Raw genomic sequence first — 24,149 nt, 5'->3', positions numbered from 1 at the left:
GGACAATTCAGTCTGGATGATCTTATAAAGCTTGGAGTCATCAGCAAATAGTGCAAAATTGGAGTCGCCTTGGATATACGGTACTAGGGCATATCATTGATGTACACAAGAAACAGCAGAGGACCAAGAATGGAGCCCTGTGGAACGCCAGATGTTACAGGTAGCCAGTCAGAAAATGCACCATCCAAGACAACATGTTGCTGCCTGTTGGACAAGTAACTTTTGAACTATTCAAGCAGAGGTCCTGATACGCCAAAGGTATGGAGTTTGTTGAGGAGGATATGATGGGAGACTTTGTCAAATGCTTTAGATAGATCAAGGTAGACAGCATCAACCTCTTTACCAACTGCAAGATTCTCAAGGAGCGTCAAGCTCTCCTGGTTCTTGATTTCATCACCAATGTTAAAGGCCATTGTCTCAGTTTTGCTAAATGGCATCTGTAATCCAAACCATGTGAATGCTCGGTCATAGAATTTGAAGATGTTCTTCAGTTCCTCGACAGAGTTGGCAAGAAGAGCCTCATCATCTGCATACAGGAGTTCGGTGACCTGGGTAAAACCAACTGCTGGAGCTTTCTTACGATATTTGCTTGGTGACACTTCATTCGGAATGCAATATTCCATTCTGAAGCCTGCCTCTCTGTACTTCTTTAGTACTTAATGACATGCAATTCGTACCACAAAGTCCATGTACAGTGTTTTGCAAAAGTATTCATTCCCCTTCGTGTTTGTCCTGTTTTGACGCATTACAAGCTGGAATTAAAATGAATTTTGGGGGGGTTAGCACCATTTGATTTACACAACATGCCCTACCACTTTAAAGGTGCAAGATGTTTTATTGTGACACAAACAATAATTAAAATGAAAAAAAAAAACAGAAATCAGGAGTGTGCATAGGTATTCACCCCCTTTCGTATGAAACCCCTAAATAAGAGCTGGTCCAAACAATTCACTTCATAAGTCATATAATTAGATGATTAAGATCCACCTGTGTCCAATCAAAGTGTCATATGATCTGTCACATTATGTCTGTATAAAATCAACCTATTCTGGAAGGACCCTGACTCTGCAACACTACCAAGCAAGCAACATGAAAGCCAAGGAGCCTCCAAACAGGTCAGAGACAAAGTTGTGGAGAAGTATACATCAGGATTGGGCTATAAGGAAAAAAAAATCCCCAAACTTTGAATATCCCACGGAGCACCATTAAATCCATTATAGCAAAATGAAAAGAATATGACACCACTACAAACCTGACAAGAGAAAGCCCCGTCCACTAAAACTCACAGACCGGGCAAGGAGAGCATTAATTAGAGATGCAACAAAGACACAAAAGATCAAGTCAAGTTTATTTTTATAGCACTTTTAACAATTGACATTATCGCAAAGCAGCTTTACAGAATTGAAATGACTTGAAACATGAGCTAATTTTATCCCTAATCTAGCCCTAATCTAGCCCCAATGAGCAAGCCTGTGGTAACGGTGGCAAGGAAAATATAACACTGAAGGAGCTGCAAAAATCCATAGCGGAGACAGGAGTATCTGTCCATATGACCACTTTAAGCCATACACTCCACAGAGCAGGCTTTATGGAAGAGTGGCCAGAAAAAAATATATAATTACACCCCCACAACATATAAAGAGACAGACAGAGAGCAGCAGACATTGATCAATTTGCTCTGAAGCCAAATTATGATTGTAAGAGAATGCATTCATAAGCTTTTTTTTTTTCCTCCGTGCTCTCACGGAAGGCGGTTGCATCTCTGCTCTCCTCTCCTACACGTGTGGTGTGGACGTGTAAAGACTGCATCTGTTTGAAAGACTAAACAATCTCTATCTTATCAACATTCGGCTCCCTGAACAGCACTGGCCTCGATCAAGGCCGTTGCTGGGATAATATTTCCCCCAGAAGGTCACTGCTGGGAGACACTCTCACATTTCTTCCCCAATTTTCCACGGTTGCCGTTTTTCACCCCCAGTGTGACAAGCGGGTGCGTGACCAGCGCCGTTTGCATGGCTGCAGGAGCGGACGGCTGCTTGCTTGCGCTGGGTTACCTCTACCTCCTCCCCTCCCCTCCTACCCCCTTACCCCTTCCCCCTACCCCTGATTACCCCCTCTTTCCCCCCTTTCCCCCCCTCAAATCCCATGTTTCAAAGTGTACTTGTGTTATTGTGTGCTTTTGCGGAGGTTTTTAAATGTTCCCACACTATACTCCTGATAGGAGCATAGTGGGGGGTGTTCTTTTTTTCCTCATCTTTCCTTTTTTTTCTTTTCTTTTTCTTTTATCCCTGTCTTCCTGTCCTGTTCCCCCTCTGTAAGGACAGGTTGATGGTCAATTTCACTGGTAACAGTGACAATAAATGATTCATTCATTCATTCATTCATTCATTCATTCCCTAATCTTCTCAATGACAATCCCAGATAGCACTTTAGAAATGATTGTGACTATACTCAGCCCTTTGTAATTCTCCATGAGTGACTCACAGCAAGAAGGTTCTGGGATCAAGCCCAGTAGCTGATGGGGGCCTTTCTGTGTGGAGTTTGCATGTTCTCCCTGTGTCTGCATGGGTTTCTTCCAGGTGCTCCGGTTTCTCTGACAGTTCAGAGACATGCAGTTTGGTTAACATGGGGCAGCCTTAGGTTGAGGTGTCCTTGCGTGAGGCACCTGACTCTCAGCTGCTTCCCAGGTACTGTATCATGGCTGCCCACTGCCCACTGCTCTGGGTATGTGTGTGTGCTCATTGCTCACATGTGTGCATGTGTGTGTTCACTGCTTCAGATGGGTTAAATGCAGAGAAAAATTTCACAAGTGTACATCTGATGAATAAAGTTGTTCTTCCTCATATGTAGACATGTTATACGAGCTATCAGACACTTGGATGGTACTTGAATACATAGCCATATTAGTCCTATCAGAAACATGATACAGTTCAACAATCTCGTCAATATTGAGTATTTCAGTTGTTCCACATATATCTTATCTGTCCCCTGACATTTGCCATTCTTAAACCTCTTCATGCTTTTCTCAATTTCTGTGCAGTCAGATGCCATGATGCTTATGGTAGGCAGATCATCCAGTGGCAATATATGCTGATAGTTCATAGATTGTTCTAATTCAGGTTGTGGCTCATACACACGATTATTAAAGTGTGAGGAGAAATGTTCCTCTAACTTTCGAAGTGAGACCAATGGTCTGTTAAGCTGCAACAGTAACAATGAGACCCAATATAGGGACTGGGTGGACCAGTTTGTAGACTGGTGTAAGTCCAGCTGTCTTCTTCTTAATACAAAAAAAAACAAAGGAACTGATTATTGATTTTAGAACGGGGGACCATACCCACCAGAATATGGTAATAAACGGGGAAGGTATTGAGGTTGTGATGAACTACAAATACTTGGGAACAATAATAGATGATAAATTAACATGGACATGTAACACTGATGACATCTACAAGAAGGGGATGCAGAGGCTATATTTTATGCGAAAGCTAAGGCAATTTAGAGTTGATGGGGATATGATGCGGCTCTTTTACCATTCTTTTGTTGAGAGCATTTTATGTTTCTGTTCTGTGGCCTGGTATTCTTCTCTATCTGTAGCAAACAAAAATAAGCTGCACAGGATAATCAACATGGCCAGCAAGATTGCTTGCCAGCCATTAAGTAGTATGGCCATGACTGTAGAAACAAGGGTGGCAAAAAAGGCACATATTATTTGTGATGATGTGTCACACCCCTTACATCGGGTATATGAGTTGTTGCCTTCAGGCAGGAGGTTCAGGTTGCCTTCATTCCAGACAAATAGAGCCCGCAGATCATTTATACCCACTAGTACAGCCCTGTTAAATAAGGACCCAACTGTAAGATTGTACCAGAATAATCCATTGCACTTGGTCTCTGAGTAACTGCACTTTACCATTATATTGTATGTAAGACATGAGGGGGTTTTGTCCTATGTTGTCTTGTATTTTGTCCTGGGGGGGGGGGGGGGGGGGGGTTGTGTTTGTATATTGTGTCTCTTTGTGTTTTCATAACAGTTTGTATCAGACGTACTGTAAATGGCACAGAACAATTTTCCGAAAGGACAAATAAATATCCTATCCTATCCAACAGTGATGTATGTTGTTTCATCAGCCTGAATTCCTCCCCAACATCCCGTTGCTCACCTGCAAAGTTCAGTTGGTCTGCCTTGATCTTGAAATCGGCATTCTTTAACTTCATTTGCAATTTTCTTACTTCACAAAAAGTGGTTTGTCCACAGTGTGGTGTATAAGGTTTATAAACTGAGCTTTTGAGGGATATATGATGTGATGTGATCGTGAAGTCAGTGGGTGGAGCTTAAAGCCTCCTTCAGATCAGATAAAATAATTCAGCGAAATAATTTTCCCATGCTGAGTTTTTGTTTTTCATTACAAAGTTCAAGAGAAGCTCTGTTGTAGATCTGAAAAACCAAATATATCAGCATGACCAAAATATAAAATTCTATATTTTACTTTTGACAGAAAGATGTTTCTGTGAGTGAGATCTGTTTATTAATGTTATTTTATATTTGCACTTTTTCATGCATGATGTGTTTCATTAATTTAAGCTTATTTTTAACAGATTTATTATTGCTTCAGTTGCAGCACCTGTGTGATCAGTGTTTACAACTTCATTTCCCTTTTTGTCTGCATCTTTAAGTAAAAACAGAACAAAATAAATACACACACTGTTCAGAATTGCGGTGCCAGGTCTTAATTATTTTGACCTTTAAAAGTAGTAAACAGGCACCCTTGTCAGACATAGTGGCTCCCAACTCGTTAGTTGTCAGGGCATGTTACAACATGCCAACTTCAGACACCCTGGCGCCACTGTCCATCACACGCCAACTTCAGACACCCTGGCGCCACTGTCCATCACACTGTGCTGCGTGGACTATATAAGATGCGCACAAACATCGAAGAAAACACAGCACACATCAGACGGGGACTCCATGCAACACCTGCTTCTCATCAGTGAATATTTGGATCCGTTTCTCTCTTTCTTTCTCGGTTTCATTTCTTTCTTGCTTTCTGTCTTTCTATCGCGGACGTGTCAGGATCCAACGTCCATCATTCGTGCCGTGTGTGCATTCCGTGCGTCCTTGAATGTAAGTTGTTTATTGTTGCGTAGCTACTGTGTTATGTGTGTACTCGCTATCTGTAACTGTTACATGTAGCGGTAATGCTAGCGAGTATTTCTTCTCTTATTCTCTCATCCTGTGTCTGTCTATTTTCTTACGTGTTTGTTCTGTTCTGTTCAGTAGCCATGTAATGATAGCGCTTGTTTTCTCGACCACGGTTTGTTACGGGAGCACATTTCATTATTAGCCATTGCCGTGTTGGGAGTGTAGTGGTGGTATGTACAGTTCATAACCGCGCCACATATTCTAACCTTCTATGCGCAATACAGCGCGGGGCAGCGCTTAAAAGAGCCACGCTCCCCTTCATTCAGCCGACACACTCTGTGTCTTCATGCGGGTGTAACTCGCTGTAAGCAGTTGCACCACGCACCTTGGTAATGATAGCTGCTGTAGGCAGCTATCCTCATCCTCCGTGTACGTTGTACACATTGTACATATTGTGTACATATCGTGTATATAGTCAGTATCTAGTGTGTTGTGTTATTTATTATGGGGTGTAAATAGCATTCATTGGGCTTTACATTGTTTTACTTATATAGTATTCATTTGTGTGTTTTACATTTGTATTACATTGTATATAATTATTATTCATTTGCGTTAATATATATTTAATGCGATGTGTATTTGTATTTATATCATTGTTATTATTTACATTATTGCTTGTGTGTATATTATCGCTCATGTCTTGTTGTATTTGTATTTTATTCTGTTTTCTAGTAAAACCACGGTTTACACGGTTTCTCGTGAGTGGACATCCATTAATTCCTGTTCTAACCGGACAGCCTGGGTAGCTCGCTGTATACCTGATCCAGTGTCCCTCTTATACAGTCCTTTACCCTGTCCATCACCGGACACCCATTTTTATATGGTCCTTCGAGCCGGATACAGCGTTCTACACAGTCAGGATGTCCACTCATGATGGCAGTGCCCGTCCTCGCCGTGAGCACCACCACCCCAGGCACCTGGATGACTACGTGGTGACCCAGGCTCAGCGACGGCTGCCACAGGACGGCGCACACACCCAGGATGATTCTTCCCACGTGGGAGACAGCAGGCCCCGGGAGCCATCACACACTCCCCCTGCTGGGCAGACTCCCCTGGACACGTCAGCAGCTATCCTCCTCACCCTTCAGCAGATACGGGAGGACAATCGGCAGCTGCAGCGGGATGTGCAGTACCTGTTGCAACAACACTATGCATCACCTCCACGCACTCCAGCGAGGGACATCCAGGTTCCAGCCGTCACGCCTGGAACCCCCCCAGCAGTCCTATCATCACCACTGCAGCATGACAGAACATACAGCCCTGCTGACTCAACCAGTGGACATCGCCGCGCCCCGGTGGCAGAGCAGTCGTCACCTCTACCTCAGCCACACATCGCAGGAGCTGAGGCAGCGACGTCCACACCGCCACACGGAGGAGCTCCCCATCTGCCAACACTACTGACGGCAGAGCTGACAGAGCACCTGAGGAGCATGAATCTGCCACGGGGTCACTCATTCACGTCATCCTCACCCTTTCCTGCCACCCCACAGTACTCAGCGCCATTCAGCCCACGGCGCCCTTCGTCTGCTCAGAGACAGCGGACGTCATCACCGGTGTCGGCCGGTCAGAGGGCAGTGGCACCAGATCATCACAGGCTGTCACCTGTCCCACAGCGACTGACATCTCTTCCCCCTCAGGAGCTGACCTACCGCGGGCCCAAGATGAGAATCCCAGCGTTCACCGAGGACGACCCACGGCAGTTCAACAGGATGCAGCTGGCGCTCGACAACGTCCTACCACCCGACGCGACAGAGCGCTTCAAATATCAGATCCTGCTGGACCACCTGAAGCTAGAGGATGCTGTCCTGGTAGCGGATGCTTACTGCCACAGCAGCCATCCCTACAGTGATACGATGGCAGCCCTCACGAAGCTCTTTGGGCAGCCCCGCAAACTGGCACTCAGGCAGATCAACCAGGTCCTGGCTGAGCCCCCTGTCAGGAGCGGTGACCAGAGAGGCTTCAGGAACTTCGCCCTGAAGGTGCAGTCCTTGGTGGGGATGCTGGATAAGATGGGGACCCAGGAACAGCTTGAGCTACGGTGTGGTTCGCATGTGTCTCGGTTGCTGCCCAAGCTGCCTCACGAGCTGCGTACTGCCTTCAGGCGGTACATCGACCCAGACCGTGTGCCTGTCCCCACACTCTTGGACTTCGCCGCATGGTTACAGCACGAGGTTGGTGTGCAGCTGGACGAGACCAACGACCCGCCAAAGGCAACAGCGAGCCAGGCAGAGCGGCAGCGGAGCACCAGAGGCAAGCAGCCGGCAGCCACACGCTCCACCACGGTCCTGCTGGTAGACCCCCCCAGCCAAGTCAGCTCAGCAGCCATCAAAGTCAGCTCCACGTACACCCGCCAAGGTGGAGCCTCCAAAGAAGTACTGCCCCTTCTGCAACAGCACGGAGCACTACTTCAACCAGTGCACTGCGTTCAAGAGTATGTCACTGGAACCAAGGCTCCAGTGGATCAAGACCGGGAAGAAGTGCTGGAGGTGTGGACGCAACCATCAAGCAGCTCAGTGCTACCTCAAGGCACGGTGCCCGAAGTGCAATCGCCTGCACCTCGAGGTACTGCATGAGGTGAATGCACAAAGCAGGCCGGAGACTGCGACACTGTCTTCACCCAGCCAGCCATCCACCTACTACCTCGACCCAGCACGGAGAGGTAGTTGTGTGCTGCTGAAGATGGTGAAGGTGCTCCTTCATCACGGGGGCAAGAAGATGGAGACCTACGCCATCCTCGATGACGGGTCAGAGCGCACCATGCTCCTCCCCCAAGCAGCGCAGCAGCTTGGCCTCAAAGGACAGAGTGAGAATCTGGCCCTCCGCACCATCCGTCATGACATCAGAACGGTGCCGGGGAGGTCAGTGTCCTTCTCTGTGTCATCCCTCAGTCAACCGCAGCAGCAGTACAAAATACAGCAGGCTTTCACCTCACCCGAACTGGGACTGTCCCCTCATTCACACCCAGTTGAGGCTCTCCAAAGGACCTACCGCCACCTCAGAGGGCTGCCTCTTCACTCCTTTACTCAGGCCCGTCCGCTGCTCCTCATTGGGTCTGACTACCCAGACCTCCTCATCCCCATCGAGCCTGTGCACATAGGCCCACCAGGTGGACCCATTGCCCTGAAGACACGCCTTGGGTGGACACTTCAAGGCCCCGCCAAGGCTGTCAAGCATCGGTCTTCCACCCCAGCGTGCCTGTTCATCAGTGCACCGTCACCATCAGTGGAGCTGCTGCAGGACGCCACCGAGCTGCGGAAGTCCCAGTTCTGCGGCCACATCACCGTGACCTCTGACCCTGCGTTGCCTGATGCAGGGACCTTCAGTCAATATCCAGAGCTGCTGGAGGCCACAGTCAGAGCGCGTCACGGGGCGGCCACATCCGCCATCACAGCTGAGGACTACAGGCAAGCGGAGATGGCACTCCTCAGGAAGGCACAGAGTGACTCCTTCCCCGAAGACCTCACCCTGCTCTCAGCGGGGAAGCCAGTCTCCACTGACAGCAGGATCCTCACATTGTCCCCGGAGTACGACGCTGAGACACAGCTGATCCGGGTCGGAGGTCGTCTGTGCAGGTGTGACATGGTTGAGGAGGAGACTCTGCACCCCATCCTGCTTGACCCTCAGCACCCCATCACCCAGCTCATCATCCGAGACTTCGACAGCCACCTGGCGCACCCAGGACCAGAGCGAGTGTTTGCTGAGCTGCGCCGGCGGTACTGGATCGTGCGTGGGAGAGCGGCTGTCAAGAAACATCAGCACAGCTGTCCAGAGTGTCAGAAGTGGCGAGGCACACCAGTGATCCCCAGAATGGCTGACTTGCCACCATCAAGTTTGCGCTTGCACAAGCCAGCCTTCTATTCCACTGGAATGGATTGTTTCGGGCCGTACCTCATCAAGATCGGCCGACGCACTGAGAAACGGTGGGGCATCATTTTCAAGTGCCTGACAATCCATGCAGTGCATCTAGACCTCCTCACCAGCATGGACACTGATGCTTTCTTGATGGCCCTGCGGCGCTTCATCGCACGCCGAGGGAAGCCACATGAGCTGCTCTCCGACCAAGGCACCAATTTCAGAGGGGGTCAGTCTGAACTGCAGGAGACGTTCAAAGCCCTCAGCCCAGAGCTACAGTCCCACTTAGCCAGTCAACAGATTGACTTCAAGTTCAATCCTCCACATGCTCCGCACTTCGGTGGTTCCTGGGAACGGGAGATCCGTTCCATCAAAGCTGCCCTACACACTACACTCGATGCACAGACAGTCACTGAGGAGGTGTTGAGGACAGTGCTGATCGAGGTGGAAAGCATCATCAACTCCAAGCCCTTGGGTTACACCTCGTCAGACATCGCAGATCCAGATCCCATCACTCCAAACATGCTGCTGATGGGGCGGCACGACCCCTCCATACCACAAGTGGTCTACACCGACTCCGACATCCTGAGCAGGCGCAGGTGGAGACAGTGCCAGGCCCTTGCGGACCAATTCTGGGCTAAGTTCATCAGGAACTACCTGCCCTCTCTTCAAACCCGCTCCAAGTGGCAACGAGACCGGGAGGACCTCATCGTTGACAGCATCGTGATGATTGTCGACCCTCAACTCCCACGTGCCCTGTGGCCTGTGGGCAAGGTCACTGCTGTCATCCCTGGAGCAGATGGCAGGGTACGTACTGCACAGGTGCAGGTCAAGGACCGGACCTACACACGCCCAGTCTCACGCCTGGTGAGACTCCCTTCACTCCCTCAGGACACCTCTGCCTGACATCATGGACACAACTTTGTTCCACAAAGTCGGGGGCGGCTGTTCAGAATTGCGGTGCCAGGTCTTAATTATTTTGACCTTTAAAAGTAGTAAACAGGCACCCTTGTCAGACATAGTGGCTCCCAACTCGTTAGTTGTCAGGGCATGTTACAACATGCCAACTTCAGACACCCTGGCGCCACTGTCCATCACACGCCAACTTCAGACACCCTGGCGCCACTGTCCATCACACTGTGCTGCGTGGACTATATAAGATGCGCACAAACATCGAAGAAAACACAGCACACATCAGACGGGGACTCCATGCAACACCTGCTTCTCATCAGTGAATATTTGGATCCGTTTCTCTCTTTCTTTCTCGGTTTCATTTCTTTCTTGCTTTCTGTCTTTCTATCGCGGACGTGTCAGGATCCAACGTCCATCATTCGTGCCGTGTGTGCATTCCGTGCGTCCTTGAATGTAAGTTGTTTATTGTTGCGTAGCTACTGTGTTATGTGTGTACTCGCTATCTGTAACTGTTACATGTAGCGGTAATGCTAGCGAGTATTTCTTCTCTTATTCTCTCATCCTGTGTCTGTCTATTTTCTTACGTGTTTGTTCTGTTCTGTTCAGTAGCCATGTAATGATAGCGCTTGTTTTCTCGACCACGGTTTGTTACGGGAGCACATTTCATTATTAGCCATTGCCGTGTTGGGAGTGTAGTGGTGGTATGTACAGTTCATAACCGCGCCACATATTCTAACCTTCTATGCGCAATACAGCGCGGGGCAGCGCTTAAAAGAGCCACGCTCCCCTTCATTCAGCCGACACACTCTGTGTCTTCATGCGGGTGTAACTCGCTGTAAGCAGTTGCACCACGCACCTTGGTAATGATAGCTGCTGTAGGCAGCTATCCTCATCCTCCGTGTACGTTGTACACATTGTACATATTGTGTACATATCGTGTATATAGTCAGTATCTAGTGTGTTGTGTTATTTATTATGGGGTGTAAATAGCATTCATTGGGCTTTACATTGTTTTACTTATATAGTATTCATTTGTGTGTTTTACATTTGTATTACATTGTATATAATTATTATTCATTTGCGTTAATATATATTTAATGCGATGTGTATTTGTATTTATATCATTGTTATTATTTACATTATTGCTTGTGTGTATATTATCGCTCATGTCTTGTTGTATTTGTATTTTATTCTGTTTTCTAGTAAAACCACGGTTTACACGGTTTCTCGTGAGTGGACATCCATTAATTCCTGTTCTAACCGGACAGCCTGGGTAGCTCGCTGTATACCTGATCCAGTGTCCCTCTTATACAGTCCTTTACCCTGTCCATCACCGGACACCCATTTTTATACACACCGTTATGAGGATAAAACTAAAATCTATAAACACTGTTATGTTCAACAGTAAGCATTAATGTGAATCTGGAACAAACCGAGCCACATAATTGCGGCAAGTCCCAAGTGCTCACGGACATGCATACAGTCACCTGAGTATAATTACAGTGCATTAGCAGCAGCTGGCAGTTTCAGGACAAAGTACTGGTTCCTTCATCAGGAATTTCTATAATCAGTTCAAATGAAATGTGTTGCACTGCTTACCAGAAGAACAACAATCACAGGACCCTGATAAATGTAGTCAATGTATTTTCCAGGTTCTTTTCCAAACCAGCACCTTGAAGTGGGTAAAAATAAAACAAGTCAGATGTCAGACTACTATTTAAAACCAAATGCAGGTTTATAAAAGTAAAAAATGCAATAGTGGGGGGGGGGGGGGGGGGGCATTTTCTCATTTATAAATTACTTTCAACTCCCAGTTCTGCACTGATATTTCACCTCATTAACACTATAAAATTAATTATTTTTCCACATCGGGTGTAAGAAAGCCAAGCTGAACTGCCATAAACAAACGTTTACACAGGTTCACTGCTGTGTTCTGGCCTTAAATTTGCAACAGGGTCAAGTTTTATTCACATAGAATTAAGAAATGCAAAATGTTGTGAAATAGAATCCACGCTAATGTACATGAAGACTTAAATTAATTGAATTTACTTTTTGTCTATAACTGTAACGTTGTTAGTCAATATCGCCATTGTTTTTAAAAAGTCACAAAAAAAAACACCAAGAAGAACTTTTCTTGCTCTTTTTTCCTTTGGCTGATGCAACTTCCTGTTGATCATTGTACAAACTACAAATCTACAAGTTGTGACCTCAAGTCGAACACATTACATGAATGAATTTGACCTTTTCAATATGGCGGACACACTGGTGCATCACAGTGCCTAGCAAAAATGGTTAATTTTTCTGGAACAGTTTTTCTTCATCAGTGTTATCACTTTGTGACTTACGGCTTGATTAACTGATATGGATTCAGAGTTTGGGTGAAAATACCATTCTTTAACAGGATTGTGTGACCAGGCAAACAGTAGCTAGCTAAACCACTTACTTTATGCTAACCAACTTTGATCATTAATCACAGCAACCTTTCTATAATACATCACATTCTATTTCAACAGCAAACTTTTATTTAATTTAATGTCACCTTCCTCTATCATATGTTAGCATGCTAGTTAAGTTAGCTAGCAAACTAACATCAGACCAAAAACACAAACATGTCATTAATACTTACTTTACTGAGTATGTAACATAAAATATATGTTACACCACTTGTGTAGTTTCTCTTCAAGTGGTGAACATATTCACAAGTGAGTGAAATGAGCAAGTGAAAATATTTAACACGAGAAAGTAAACTTCATATCTTTGGGCCACCGTGTAATGTTCTTTATATTTATATTACATACACACACACACACACACACACACACACACAAAGCAAGTTAATCAAAAGAATTTTAATTTTGAACTGGTTCACCATTTTGACAACACATGTCGTCAGCAGGAAAACACTGGGAGTGATGTCATTAGAGTGAAATAGCAAGAAATACATCATTCAAATCCATGATGTATTGCACATGAAAAATGCAAGTTTTTCAAAACAAGAAGATAAACTTCATATTTTCAAGCCAACATGTCATTTCCTTTTTTATATAGACACATTCACAAATAAAAAGTACCCAAATTTATCAAAACACTTCATCAATTTCCTCATGAGTGACATATAGAGATTTATGTCACAGTTTTGGTTCTCGATGTCCCGGATGGAGCTTGTATGAAATATTTTCCCAGTAAAATACTCATGTCCATATAATATAACTATGTAAGTCATGTTTATTTTGATGAATGTTTGAACATTTTTTGAACAAATGTCCAGGTTCCAGCTAGCGGCCATAGCACAGAACTGAGATGTGAAATGATGTTATCTGCTCCCCAGAACAAAGAAGCAAATTGATGACTTCCTGTTCTAACACACAGCTGTACTGAATTCTTTCATTCTTCCCTGCTGAAAGTAAAATTACTCTGTGGACTCAAATCATTGTCACATTCCTTTGGCATTCCTCATGGTGATCATTTATTCGCTTATTCAGAAAAGCACTCACTGTTCATTTTCGTTGTACAGCTTCCCAACGGCCCAGGCAATGATGATTGGACACGGAATGCCTTCAGAAAAATAGAGAAAACAGATTACAGATGAGAATCAAAGGTGAGAATTGAGACAAGAATCAAAGCCAAGTTAGTGCTAGAGGTCGGTTGATCAGCAAACAGGATGTCAGAAGTAAACAACAGAGTCAGGGTCAAGAGAATAACAAAGCTGGGTCAGAAAGACAAGTAGTCAGGTCAAACCAATAAAGGCTCGATATGATCAGGTACACAAATACAGAATGATACTTCGCAACATGCTAGAGTGTTTGCCGTGCATATATAGGGAGTTGCATTGAGAACAGGTGTACTCCCAATCAGTACTTGGGAGAGGGTGGGCGCTGTGGTGCCTGAGAGTTGTAGTCCATAGCAGGCATGCTTGAAGGCTGCCACGAACTCATGCAGTCACTGACAGAAACCCCACCCGGAGGCGCTCACTCTGGGAGCACTATCCTTCCTGAGGCACCCATGCTGTTTTGGTGCTGGTCTTTCAAGATGCTGACTATGGTATTCTTGGGTTAATAGAGGGTTGAAAATGTCCTTAGCAGTTACCCAACTGCACTCCTCTGGAACATAACCCTCCCAATCCAGCAAGTATTCCAGGGTTCCCTGTCTGCATCGGAAGTTGATGATCTTATGCACCTGTTACACCGGTCCTCCCTCTCCTCCCACTGGGGCTGGGGGTTCGATGGCAGGCATGTTCTCAGCTAATGGTCCCAGGATGGCAGGTTTGAGGCAGGATACGTGAAATGTGGGAGCTAAGCGGCAGTGTGGTGGCAGCTTCAGTCTGTAGGACACATCGTTGATCTGGTGGAGAACTTTGAAGGGACTAATATGCCTGGCACTGAGCTTTTTGCATGCATTGGGGTTATGTACAGTGGATATAAAAAGTGCACACCCCCCAATAAAATGATAGGTTTTTCTGATGTAAAAAAAAAATTATACTATGCTAAATAATTTCAAAACTTTTCCCACCTGTAATGTGACCTATAACCTGTACAATTCAATTGAAAAACAAACAAATCTATTTGGGGAAAAACATAAAAAATAAAAAACGTACAATAAGCTGGTTGCATAAGTGTGCACACCCTTAACCTAATACTTTGTTGAAGCACCTTTTGATTTAATTACAGCATTCAGTCTTTTTGGGTTCACACCTGCCATCAATTAAAATGACTCTGATTAACCCCAAATAAAGTTCAGCTGTCCTAGTAGGATTTTCCTGATATTTACTCAGTTGCATCCTCCAGCAGAAGCCATGGTTCACAGAGAGCTTACAAAGCATCAAAGGGATCTCATTATTGAAAAGCATCAGTCAGGAGAAGGGTACAAAAAAAATTCTATGGCATTAGATATACCATGGGGCAGCACGGTGGTGTAGTGGTTAGCACTGTCACCTCACAGCAAGAAGGTCCTGGGTTCAAGCCCAGTGGCCAGTGAGGGCCTTTCTGTGTGGAGTTTGCATGTTCTCTCCATGTCTGTGTGGGTTTCCTCCGGGTGCTCCGGTTTCCCCCACTGTCCAAAGCCATGCAGGTTAGGTTAATTGGTGGCTCTAAATTGACCGTAGGTGTGAATGTGAGTGTGAATGGTTGTTTGTCTCTGGGTCAGCCCTGCGATAACCTGGTGATTTGTCCAGGGTGAACCCTGCCTCTAGCCCAGGGGTGTCCAAACTGATCCATAAAGAGCCGTGTGGCTGCAGGTTTTCATTCCATCCATGCAGCAGCACACCTGACTTGGCTCATTCAATCAACTGAACTGTCTTCACACAGTCAAATACTTGCAGCCACACCCACCCTTGATTAAAGGGTGGGTGTGTCAGTTGATTGAATAAGCCAAATCAGGTGTGCTGCTGCATGGCTGGAATGAAAACCTGCAGCCACACAGCCCTTTATGGATCAGTTTGGACACCCCTGCTCTAGCCCATAGTCAGCTGGGATAGGCTCCAGCATGTCTGTGACCCTGTAGAACAGGATAAGTGGCTACAGATAATGGATAGATGGATGGATAGATATACCATGGAGCACAGTGAAGACAGTCATCAAGAAGTGGAGAAAATATGGGACAACAATGACATTACTAAGAACTGGACATTCCTCCAAAATTGATGAAAAGACAAGAAGAAAATTGGTCAGGGTGGCTGCCAAGAGTCCTACAGCAACACTGAAGGAGCTGCAGGAATTTCTGGCAAGTATTGGTTGTGTACTACATGTGACAACCCGTATTCTCCATATGTCTGGACTATGAGGTAGAGTCAAAGAAAAACATCCAGGCCCAGCTAAATTTTGCAAATAAAAAACATTAACTCTCCCAAAAGCACATGGGAAAATGTGTTATGGTCTGATGAAACCAAGGTTGAACTTTTTGGCCACAATTTCAAAAGGTATGTGTAATAACTTTTTAATCGCGGGAAACAGAGGAGCAGGAAGCAGGCTTCAGAACAAGTGAGTTCTTTTATTTGCACACACTTTTCAGTGACAAACACATATGATGGGGTGGCACAACCCTCTCTCTCTCTCCGGACAGTCTGAAAGACACACAGAGACATAGTTTAATAGACAGCCAGTAATTTGACACAGGTGCACCTCATCACATGTTACCTGCTGGTTCAACTTGCCTCCTCACCATTCACAGCTGACACTCGACCACACCCCCACCGCCCGACTCAGGTCGGTGAGCTGTCCAGCCTGCAGCTGACTCCCCGCCCCAGTGGGAGAGGTAATCTGCCACCACCATCTGTGCCCCCGGCCTGTGGACCACCTTGAATTTAAAGGGCTGAAGGGCCAGATAACAAAGAGTGATCTGCACTTTGGCATCCTTCACACAGTGGAGCCACTGGAGCGGGGCATGGTCGGAACAGAGGGTGAATGGGCGTCCTAGCAGGTAATAGCGGAGAGTGAGGAATGCGCACTTGATGGCCAGACACTCCATCTCTATTGTGCTGTCCTTTGACTCTTGCATGGAGAGCTTGTGGCTGATGGGCAGCACCGGATGTTCCTCCCCCTCCATCACCTGGGACAAAACAGCCCCCAGCCCTCTGTCTGATGCATTGGTCTGCAAAACAAAAGGGAGAGAAAAGTCAGGAAAATGCAACAGCGGGCCCCCACATAAAACCGCCTTTACCTGAGCAAAAGCCCATTCACACTGCTCTGTCCACTGGACCGGATCTGGCACCCCCTTTGTAGTGAGGTCAGTCAGCGGGCTGGTGACATCCGAAAAGTTAGGCATGAACTGCCTATAATAGCCAGCCAGTCCCAGGAACTCCCTCACCCCCTTTTTGGTCTTAGGTCATGGGCAGGCCACAATCACTGCAGTCTTATCAATTTGGGGATGCACCTGCCCATGTCCCAAGTGGAAGCCCAGATTTTGTGCCCAACTTCCACCCACCCAACTGCACACTTCTTCGGGTTTGCTGTGAGCCCAGCACACCTCAGTGACCTCAGAACCGCCCTCAGATGTTGTAGGTGCTGCTCCCAATCATTACTATAAATGATTATACTGTCTAAGTATGCCACCGCATACACATTGTGGGCATGGAGAATTGGGTTCATGAGATGCTGAAACGTCACTGGAGCCTCAAAGAACCCGAAAGGAAGGGTGACAAATTGATGTAAATCAAACAGAGTGGAAAAGGCCATTTTCTCACAGGATAATGGAGTCAAGGGGATCTACCAATATCCCTTTGTCAAATCCAATGTTGAGTAAAAGTGAGCTGCACCTAACCGATCAAGCAGTTCATCAATACAGGGCATTGGATATGCGTCAAATTTAGACACTGCATTGACTTTTCTATAGTTCACACAAAACCGGACTGACCCATCGGACTTGGGAACCAAGACCAGTGGGCTGCTCCAGTCACTGTGTGACTCCTCAATTACGACCATCTTAAGCATAGCCTAAAGTTCATCCCGAACCACATTTTTCTTGTGTTCGGGAAGCCGATATGGGCGGCTGCGCACCACCACCCTGGGGAAGTCTCAATGTGGTGCTCTATGTGGTTAGTGTGACCAGGGAGGGGCAAGAACACATTGGAGAATTCCTCCTGCAACCTAATTACCTGTTCTCTCTGGGACAGTGAGAGGTGGTCTCCACAGGGGACCGGGGTGAATTGGGCCGCAAATTTTGGACTTACCTCCAGGCCCAGCTCCACCCTCTCTGGAACTACTGTCACCAGAGACACAGGAACCTCCTCTCTCCGTGGTTTCAGGAGATTGAGGTGGTAAATTTGACATGTGTCACCCCTATCTGGCCATTTGACCTCATAGTCGACATCCCCAATTCACCGTGTGACCTCAAAGGGCCCTTGCCGCTTGGTGAGGAATTTTGAGCCTGAGGTAGGCAATAAAACGAGGACTTTATCTCCCGGTGCAAATTTCCTTAGCTGTGTTCCTCTGTTGTACAGGCGAGCTTGACGTTCTTGGGCCTGTAGCAAATTCTGCTGGGTTATGTGACTCAGTGCATGGAGTTTTGTCCTCAGGTCAAGAATATAATGAATTTCAATTGTGCTTTAAGAAGGCCCCTCCTCCCAATTTTCTTGAATGATGTCTAAGACACCATGGGGCTTGCACCCATACAAGAATTCAAATGGGGAAAACCCAGTGGAGGCTTGTGGGACCTCGTGCACTGCAAACAACAGAGGGTCGAGCCACCTGTTCCAATTTTTAGCATCTCTGTGAATGAACTTACAAATCATGTTCTTACATGTTTGGTTAAATTGTTCGACCACCCCATCCGTTTGCGAGTGATAAACACTAGTACGAATCGGTTTAATCCCCAATAATTAATATAATTTGCACTGTGTGTATGACAAAGTAGCGCCTTGATCAGTCAGGATTTCTTTTGGAATCCCGACTCGGGAGATAACACGTAAGAGCACCTCTGTAACACTGAGTGCTGAGATATTGCGGAGAGCCACTGCTTCTGGGTATTGCATTGCATAATCCACAATGACTAATACAAAGCGATACCCATGTGAAGATTGAGCTAATGGCCCGATGAGATCCATGCCAATTCTTTCGAAGGGAATCTCAATTAATGGCAATGGGCACAATGGCACTTTTGGTGTGGCCGCTGGATTCACCAACTGGCTTTCACAGCATGCCGCACACCACCTGCGGACATCAGCACAATTCCCTGGCCAATAGAAATGGGCCATGAGACAATTCAGTGTTTTATCCTGCCCTAAATGCCTAGCTTTAGGATTATGATGAGCTGCATGGAATAAAAGTTTCCTGCGGCTTTTTGAGACCAACAAATGTGCCATCTTTTCTTTAGTTTGAGTGTCCTGTGTCACTCTGTAGAGCCTATCTTTAATAATATAAAAATATGGGAAGGAAAGCGCAATGTTAGGCTGGAGGATTTGACCATCAATTACTTTCACTTGGTCAAAGGCGTGTCTCAGAGACTCATCACACACCTGCTCCAATGGGAAGTCCCCTAAGTGGGCTCTCCCCACTCTCTGTGTCATCAAGATACAGAGCTTCATTAATATTTTAAACCCTAGCCAACTGGTCCCCAGGATCGGTGGGTGAGAGAGACTTTGACTAACCGCAGTCTCTATGCTATGCTTTTCTCCCAGGAAGTGGATAGTGACGGGCATCAGCGGATATTTGTGTAGGTCACCGTGCACACATTTAACCTTCACCACAAGTGCATTTCCCAGTGCCCCACATTGAGTCAGGCTTTGATGTATGGAGGTCTGATTACAACCTGAATCCAACAAAGCCTGACATGTACCCCCTTGAATACTCAGTTATCCTGTTTGCCCCCACTCAATCAGGGGAAGCTTGAAGTACACTGGGGACACAAACAAGTAGCCCTGCCTCCTTGCAGAAGCACTGACTCCCCTTCCCTTGGCGCTTACAGACCTGCCTGGGTTTGCTTGCAGTTCTGGTGGGCATGGATGAGTTCATCTGTGGAAAGAGAAGGGGATAATGGCGGCACAGACACAGGAGAAGGGAGAGTAGAAACACAAGGATAAACACAGGTGCAAGGAGGGGATTTCAGGGGAATTAGCCCCCATTTCCATGGGGCTGGGGTAGGGGAGGGGTGAGGAGATGGAAGGGAATAAGGAGAAAGTGAAAGTGAGACAGAGGAAGTTGCAGCACAGCCTGCTTCCAGATACACCATCAGATGATCCTTGACCAGTCGGACCACCTCCTCCAGTGACATCGGTTGCTGACACCGGGTCCACGCTGATGTCCTGCTCTGCAGCTGGGCAGCGAATTGCTCCAGTGTCACTCGCTTGGTGATAGAATCAATGCTGCCCTCGCCAGCCAACAGCCACTGCCAGCAGGCATCTCTGAGCTGTTGGGTGAACACGAATGGCCGGCCTACTTCACCGTAGGTCAGCGAGTGGAAGCACTGGTGCTGATCTTCTGGGCCGCATCTGACCCACTGTATAATGGATCGCTTCAGGTGTGGGTACTTCAGCATAGCGGTGACCAGGAGTTGTTGAGCTGGGCTTCCCCCAAAAGAAGCAGCACTAGGCAAGCCACCCACTGAGAGGTTGGCCACGAGCTGGCCTCCGCGACACACTCAAAACAGCTTGAGGAAGGCATTGGAGTCATTCTGCGGGCCCATCTTCACCAGCTGGATGGGCATGTTGGTTGCAGAAACAACTGCTGGAGCACCCACAGACTGGATCCAGCTCCATATCACCTGCCAGTCCTCTGCTTGGGCTTTGAGCAGAACCTGGAAGCGCCAGCCCTGATCTACTGTCAGTGCAATGAGGGCATGCTGCTGGCACTGGAGGTCTTCAGCAAGCATTTGGAGGAGCTCTTTGACTGGTTCAGATCCCAGTGTACGTTCTTCAGTCCTGGGTTTCAGCACCAGTGTCAAAACTTTTTAATTGCAGGAAACAGAGGAGCAGAAAGCAGGTTTCAGAACAAGTGATTTATTTGCACACACTTTTCAGTGACAAACACATGCAATGGGGTGGCACAATTCTCTCATTCCTGACTATCTGAAAGACACAGAGAGACAGGTTAATAGACAGCCAGTAATTTGACACAGATGCACCTCATCACATGTTACTTGCTGGTTCAACCTGCCTCCTCTCCATTCACATCCGATGCTTGACCACACCCCCACTGCCACAGTATGTTTGGCATGAAAACAACACTGCGCATCACCAAAAGAACACCATACCCACAGTGAAGTATGGTGGTGGCAGCATCATGCTTTGGGGTTGTTTTTCTTCAGCTGGAACAGGGGCTTTAGTCAAGGTGGAGGGAATTATGAACAGTTCTAAATTCTAGTCAATTTTGGCCCAAAACCTTCAGGTGTCTGCTAGAAAACTGAAGATGAAGAGGAATTTCATCTTTCAGCATGACAATGACCCCAAAAAGTTTTGGAATGGTCACCCATACCCTGTTGGACACCCATACCCTGTTCCCTGGTGCATATATGAGGGTCTCTCCCCTGTACCCATCAGCAAATTGCTTGTACTTGCTGGCCACAAACTCCAGACGTTGGTGAATTCTCTTCCATACCTGTTCACTCCTCTTGAACCAGGTGTCGACTGCAAGGATATATGTAGGTGAATCACCCCAAGCGAATAGTGAAGGTTGATATCCAAGAATGCATTGGAAAGGTGTGAGTTGGGTGGCTGAGTACCTAATGGAATTCTGGGCATATTCTGAAAGAAACTGGGTCCAGTTCTGGATGTTCTTGAGGCAGAATACCCTCAGAAAACAGCCTATTTCTTGATTGACACATTCAACTTGGCCATTTGACTGAGGGTAGTCTGTCCTAAGGTCAGACTCACCGAAACTCTGAGCTTATTCATGAAACTGGCCCAAAATCTGGATGAGAACTTGGGTCCCAGATCACTCACAATGTCCTCAGGGATCCCAATGAACCTGAACACCTGGTCAAATACAAACTCTGTCATTTCTAGGGTTGTGGGTAGACCAGGCAGAGGAATTAGTCTGAGTGCTTTCGAGAACCGGTCTGCTACTGTACCATCATGATAACTGTATTGACCTGTGATCTGGGTAAGTCAGTGGTAAAATCAATAGCTAAGAGAGACCATGGTCTCTGGGGTATGGACAAAGGCATGAGTTACTGGGCAGAGCTCTCAGGACCTTGGCTTGAGTGCAAACTGAGCAAGATGATATGAACTGGTTGATATCTGTTCGCATGTTCTCCCACCAATACTTGGTTCTGAGGAGTTTATACATTCGTCTGCTATTCTGGTGCCTTGTAGCAGGCGAGGAGTGAGCCCAAGTGATCAGGTGACCTCGGTACTGAGGTGGGATGAATATGAGTCCCAGGGATCTCCAGGCAGATGACAAAGTTGGTTACGGGTCAGTTCCTTATCAATTTCCCAGGAGAGAGCATTCACAAAACATTTGAGCATCAGGATAGGTGTGGATTCAGGACTCATTATGGTGGAGGTGTGGAGGCATAATAGGGCAACTGCCTTGGTACTTTGGGAACCCAGACAATATGCAATGGTGAACCTGAACTGAGTGAAGAACAGGGCCCATCATGCTTGTCGTGAATTCAGGCATTTTGCAGATTTGAGATACTCCAGGTTTTTATGGTCTGTGAGTATAATGACCAGGTGAGCAGCCTCCTCCAGCCAATGTCTCCACTCTTCCAAGGCTAGCTTTATAGTCAACAATTCTTGGTTCCTGATGTCATAGTTTTGCTTGGTGGGTGTGAGTTTCCTGGAAAATAATGCTACTAGATACAGTTTAGGGTTCTTTCCAAAGTGCTGGGAGAGCATTCCTCCAACCCTGGTCTCAGATGCATCCACCTCGACAGTGAAAGGTTTCGAGGGGTCTGGGTGCTTCAAGGTGGGTGCTGAGGCAAAGTTGGGCTTGAGTCAGGAGAAAGCGCCGTCTGCTCCCTGGTTCCACTGTAGGCATTTAGGACTCGTAGAGATGTGAGAGGCATGGCAATGGTACTGAACCCCTGATGACTCATCGGTAAAAGTTTGCAAATCTGAGGAATCTTTGGAGTTTTTTGACAGAGGTGGGCGTGGGTCAGGAGGTGATGGTGGAGACTTTGTGGGAGTCCATACTAACCCTATTGGTGCTTATGCTGTACCCTAGAAATGAGATCTTGGACACCTGGACCTCGCACTTCTCTGTCTTCACATATAATTGGTTCTCTAAGAGTTTGACCAGTAATGTCTTGACGTGCATGATGTAACTTCTTGTAGGTTGTGATAGCAGGCTGGGACCCCCTTGATGCCTCCAGGTGCAGGGCTTTTAATGGAAGTGGATGCCAGAGTATGCTGGGATAGTTGAAGACACTTCAGATGACATGACGCAAACTACTTCAAGATGTTCTGTTGCCAGGAAATGAGGGGATCATGAAGCTGTAACCAAAGAAACCCTAGAATGATAGCATGATTCAAGGTGTGAGTAACATACAGGGAGAGGTGTTCATGATGCAGAGCCCCAACCTGGATTTTGAGTGGGTTCATCCTTCTGGTGACCAAGCTCTCTCCGATAGGGCCACCATTGACAGCACAGAGGCTCACTGGCTACTAGAGTTCCTCCATGGGCAGCTCAAGCTTCTGAACAACCTTGATGTCAATGAAGTTGCCCTCCACCCCAGAGTCTAACAGAGCAGAGAGAATATGGGAGGTCTATGAGATAGAAAGCAATATGTTGAGTTTCAGGAAAGTGTGAGAGAGAAAGTGTTTGCAACTCACCAGAGTGTCTGGGTGGTACACCTGCCTGGGATTGGCAGGTCTTTTGGATATTACTGGCCAGACAGGATGCTAGGCCAACAGGTGGCTGGGATCTCCACAGTAGAAGCACAATCCTTCCCTACGTCTCCTCTCTCTTTCAGAGCAGAGTGTGCGAGTATTTGAAATTTCCATGGGTGTGGGTAACTGTGTGGGCAGGGTTAGTGCTTGGGTTGTTTGCAAGGAGGGACAGTTTCTGAGGAGGTGATCCAGTTTGATAGCCAGGTTGATTAGAGAGTCCAGAGTGTGCTGCTCATCATAGCATGCCAATTCAGTAAGGATAATGGGGTCCAAATCCTCACAAAAAATGGCCTTTAATGCAGGCTTGTTCTATCCACTGTCAGCCACCAATGTGCAAAATTCCAGTGCATACTCAGCCATGGTCCTTTTCCCTTGATGTAGGTTGAGCAGCTTTTCCTCAACTTCTACTTCTGCTGGCTGATGATCAAACACTTTCTGAATGAGTTCAACAAAGTGATCATATGTTGTGGTGGGTTCTCCTCAGTGGGTCCAGATGGCCGTGGCCCATTGCAACACATGGCCAGTCAGCAGGTTTTGTTGTTCAAACACTCCTGTTATAGTGGTGAAATACAGAGAACATTGCAGAAGAAAATTCTTACACTCAGATACTTCCCTGGAATCCTTGTCAAGTCAATATAACTGTAGCGGGCCTTCTGGCTGATGCAGGATGTGTTAGAAAGGCCTGCAAAACAGCAGCAGTGAGTTGAGGGAGGTGAATATCAGTCTCGCTGAGCATCTGCGGATGTTCACCTAAAAGGCATCCTTGAGCTGAAAGCAAAGTTTGCTTAGCCTCATCCGCTGCGTCCATGCTGGCGAAGTATTCTGTCAGATTGCAGGCATTTGTGGGTGCATCGCAAACTGGTAAACAACTCCAAATCATGAGAGAAGACTCAAAGCCAAGTTCATGCTAGGGGTCAGTTGATC

At 46.7% G+C, this 24,149-nt stretch overlaps 1 protein-coding gene across 3 annotated transcripts in view; it reads right to left on the bottom strand.

Annotated features, from left to right (window-relative positions):
• The window catches only part of LOC132889736 (corticotropin-releasing factor receptor 2), a 191,202-nt gene that overhangs the window by 59,985 nt on the left and 107,068 nt on the right, over nucleotides 1–24,149 (bottom strand). For all 3 annotated transcript variants that reach the window (XM_060926535.1, XM_060926543.1, XM_060926552.1), the window contains exons 7-8: nucleotides 13,462–13,522; nucleotides 11,567–11,639 (exon numbers count right to left, since the gene is read on the bottom strand). In XM_060926535.1, coding sequence (XP_060782518.1) covers nucleotides 11,567–11,639; nucleotides 13,462–13,522 — 134 coding nt within the window. The remainder of the gene's footprint in view (nucleotides 1–11,566; nucleotides 11,640–13,461; nucleotides 13,523–24,149) is intronic.

Source organism: Neoarius graeffei, chromosome 1 (assembly GCF_027579695.1).
Source record: "Neoarius graeffei isolate fNeoGra1 chromosome 1, fNeoGra1.pri, whole genome shotgun sequence".
NCBI classification, from domain to species: Eukaryota; Metazoa; Chordata; class Actinopteri; order Siluriformes; family Ariidae; genus Neoarius; species Neoarius graeffei.
Note: the sequence above shows the minus strand (reverse complement) of the source record. Positions and strands in the feature narration are given on the sequence as shown.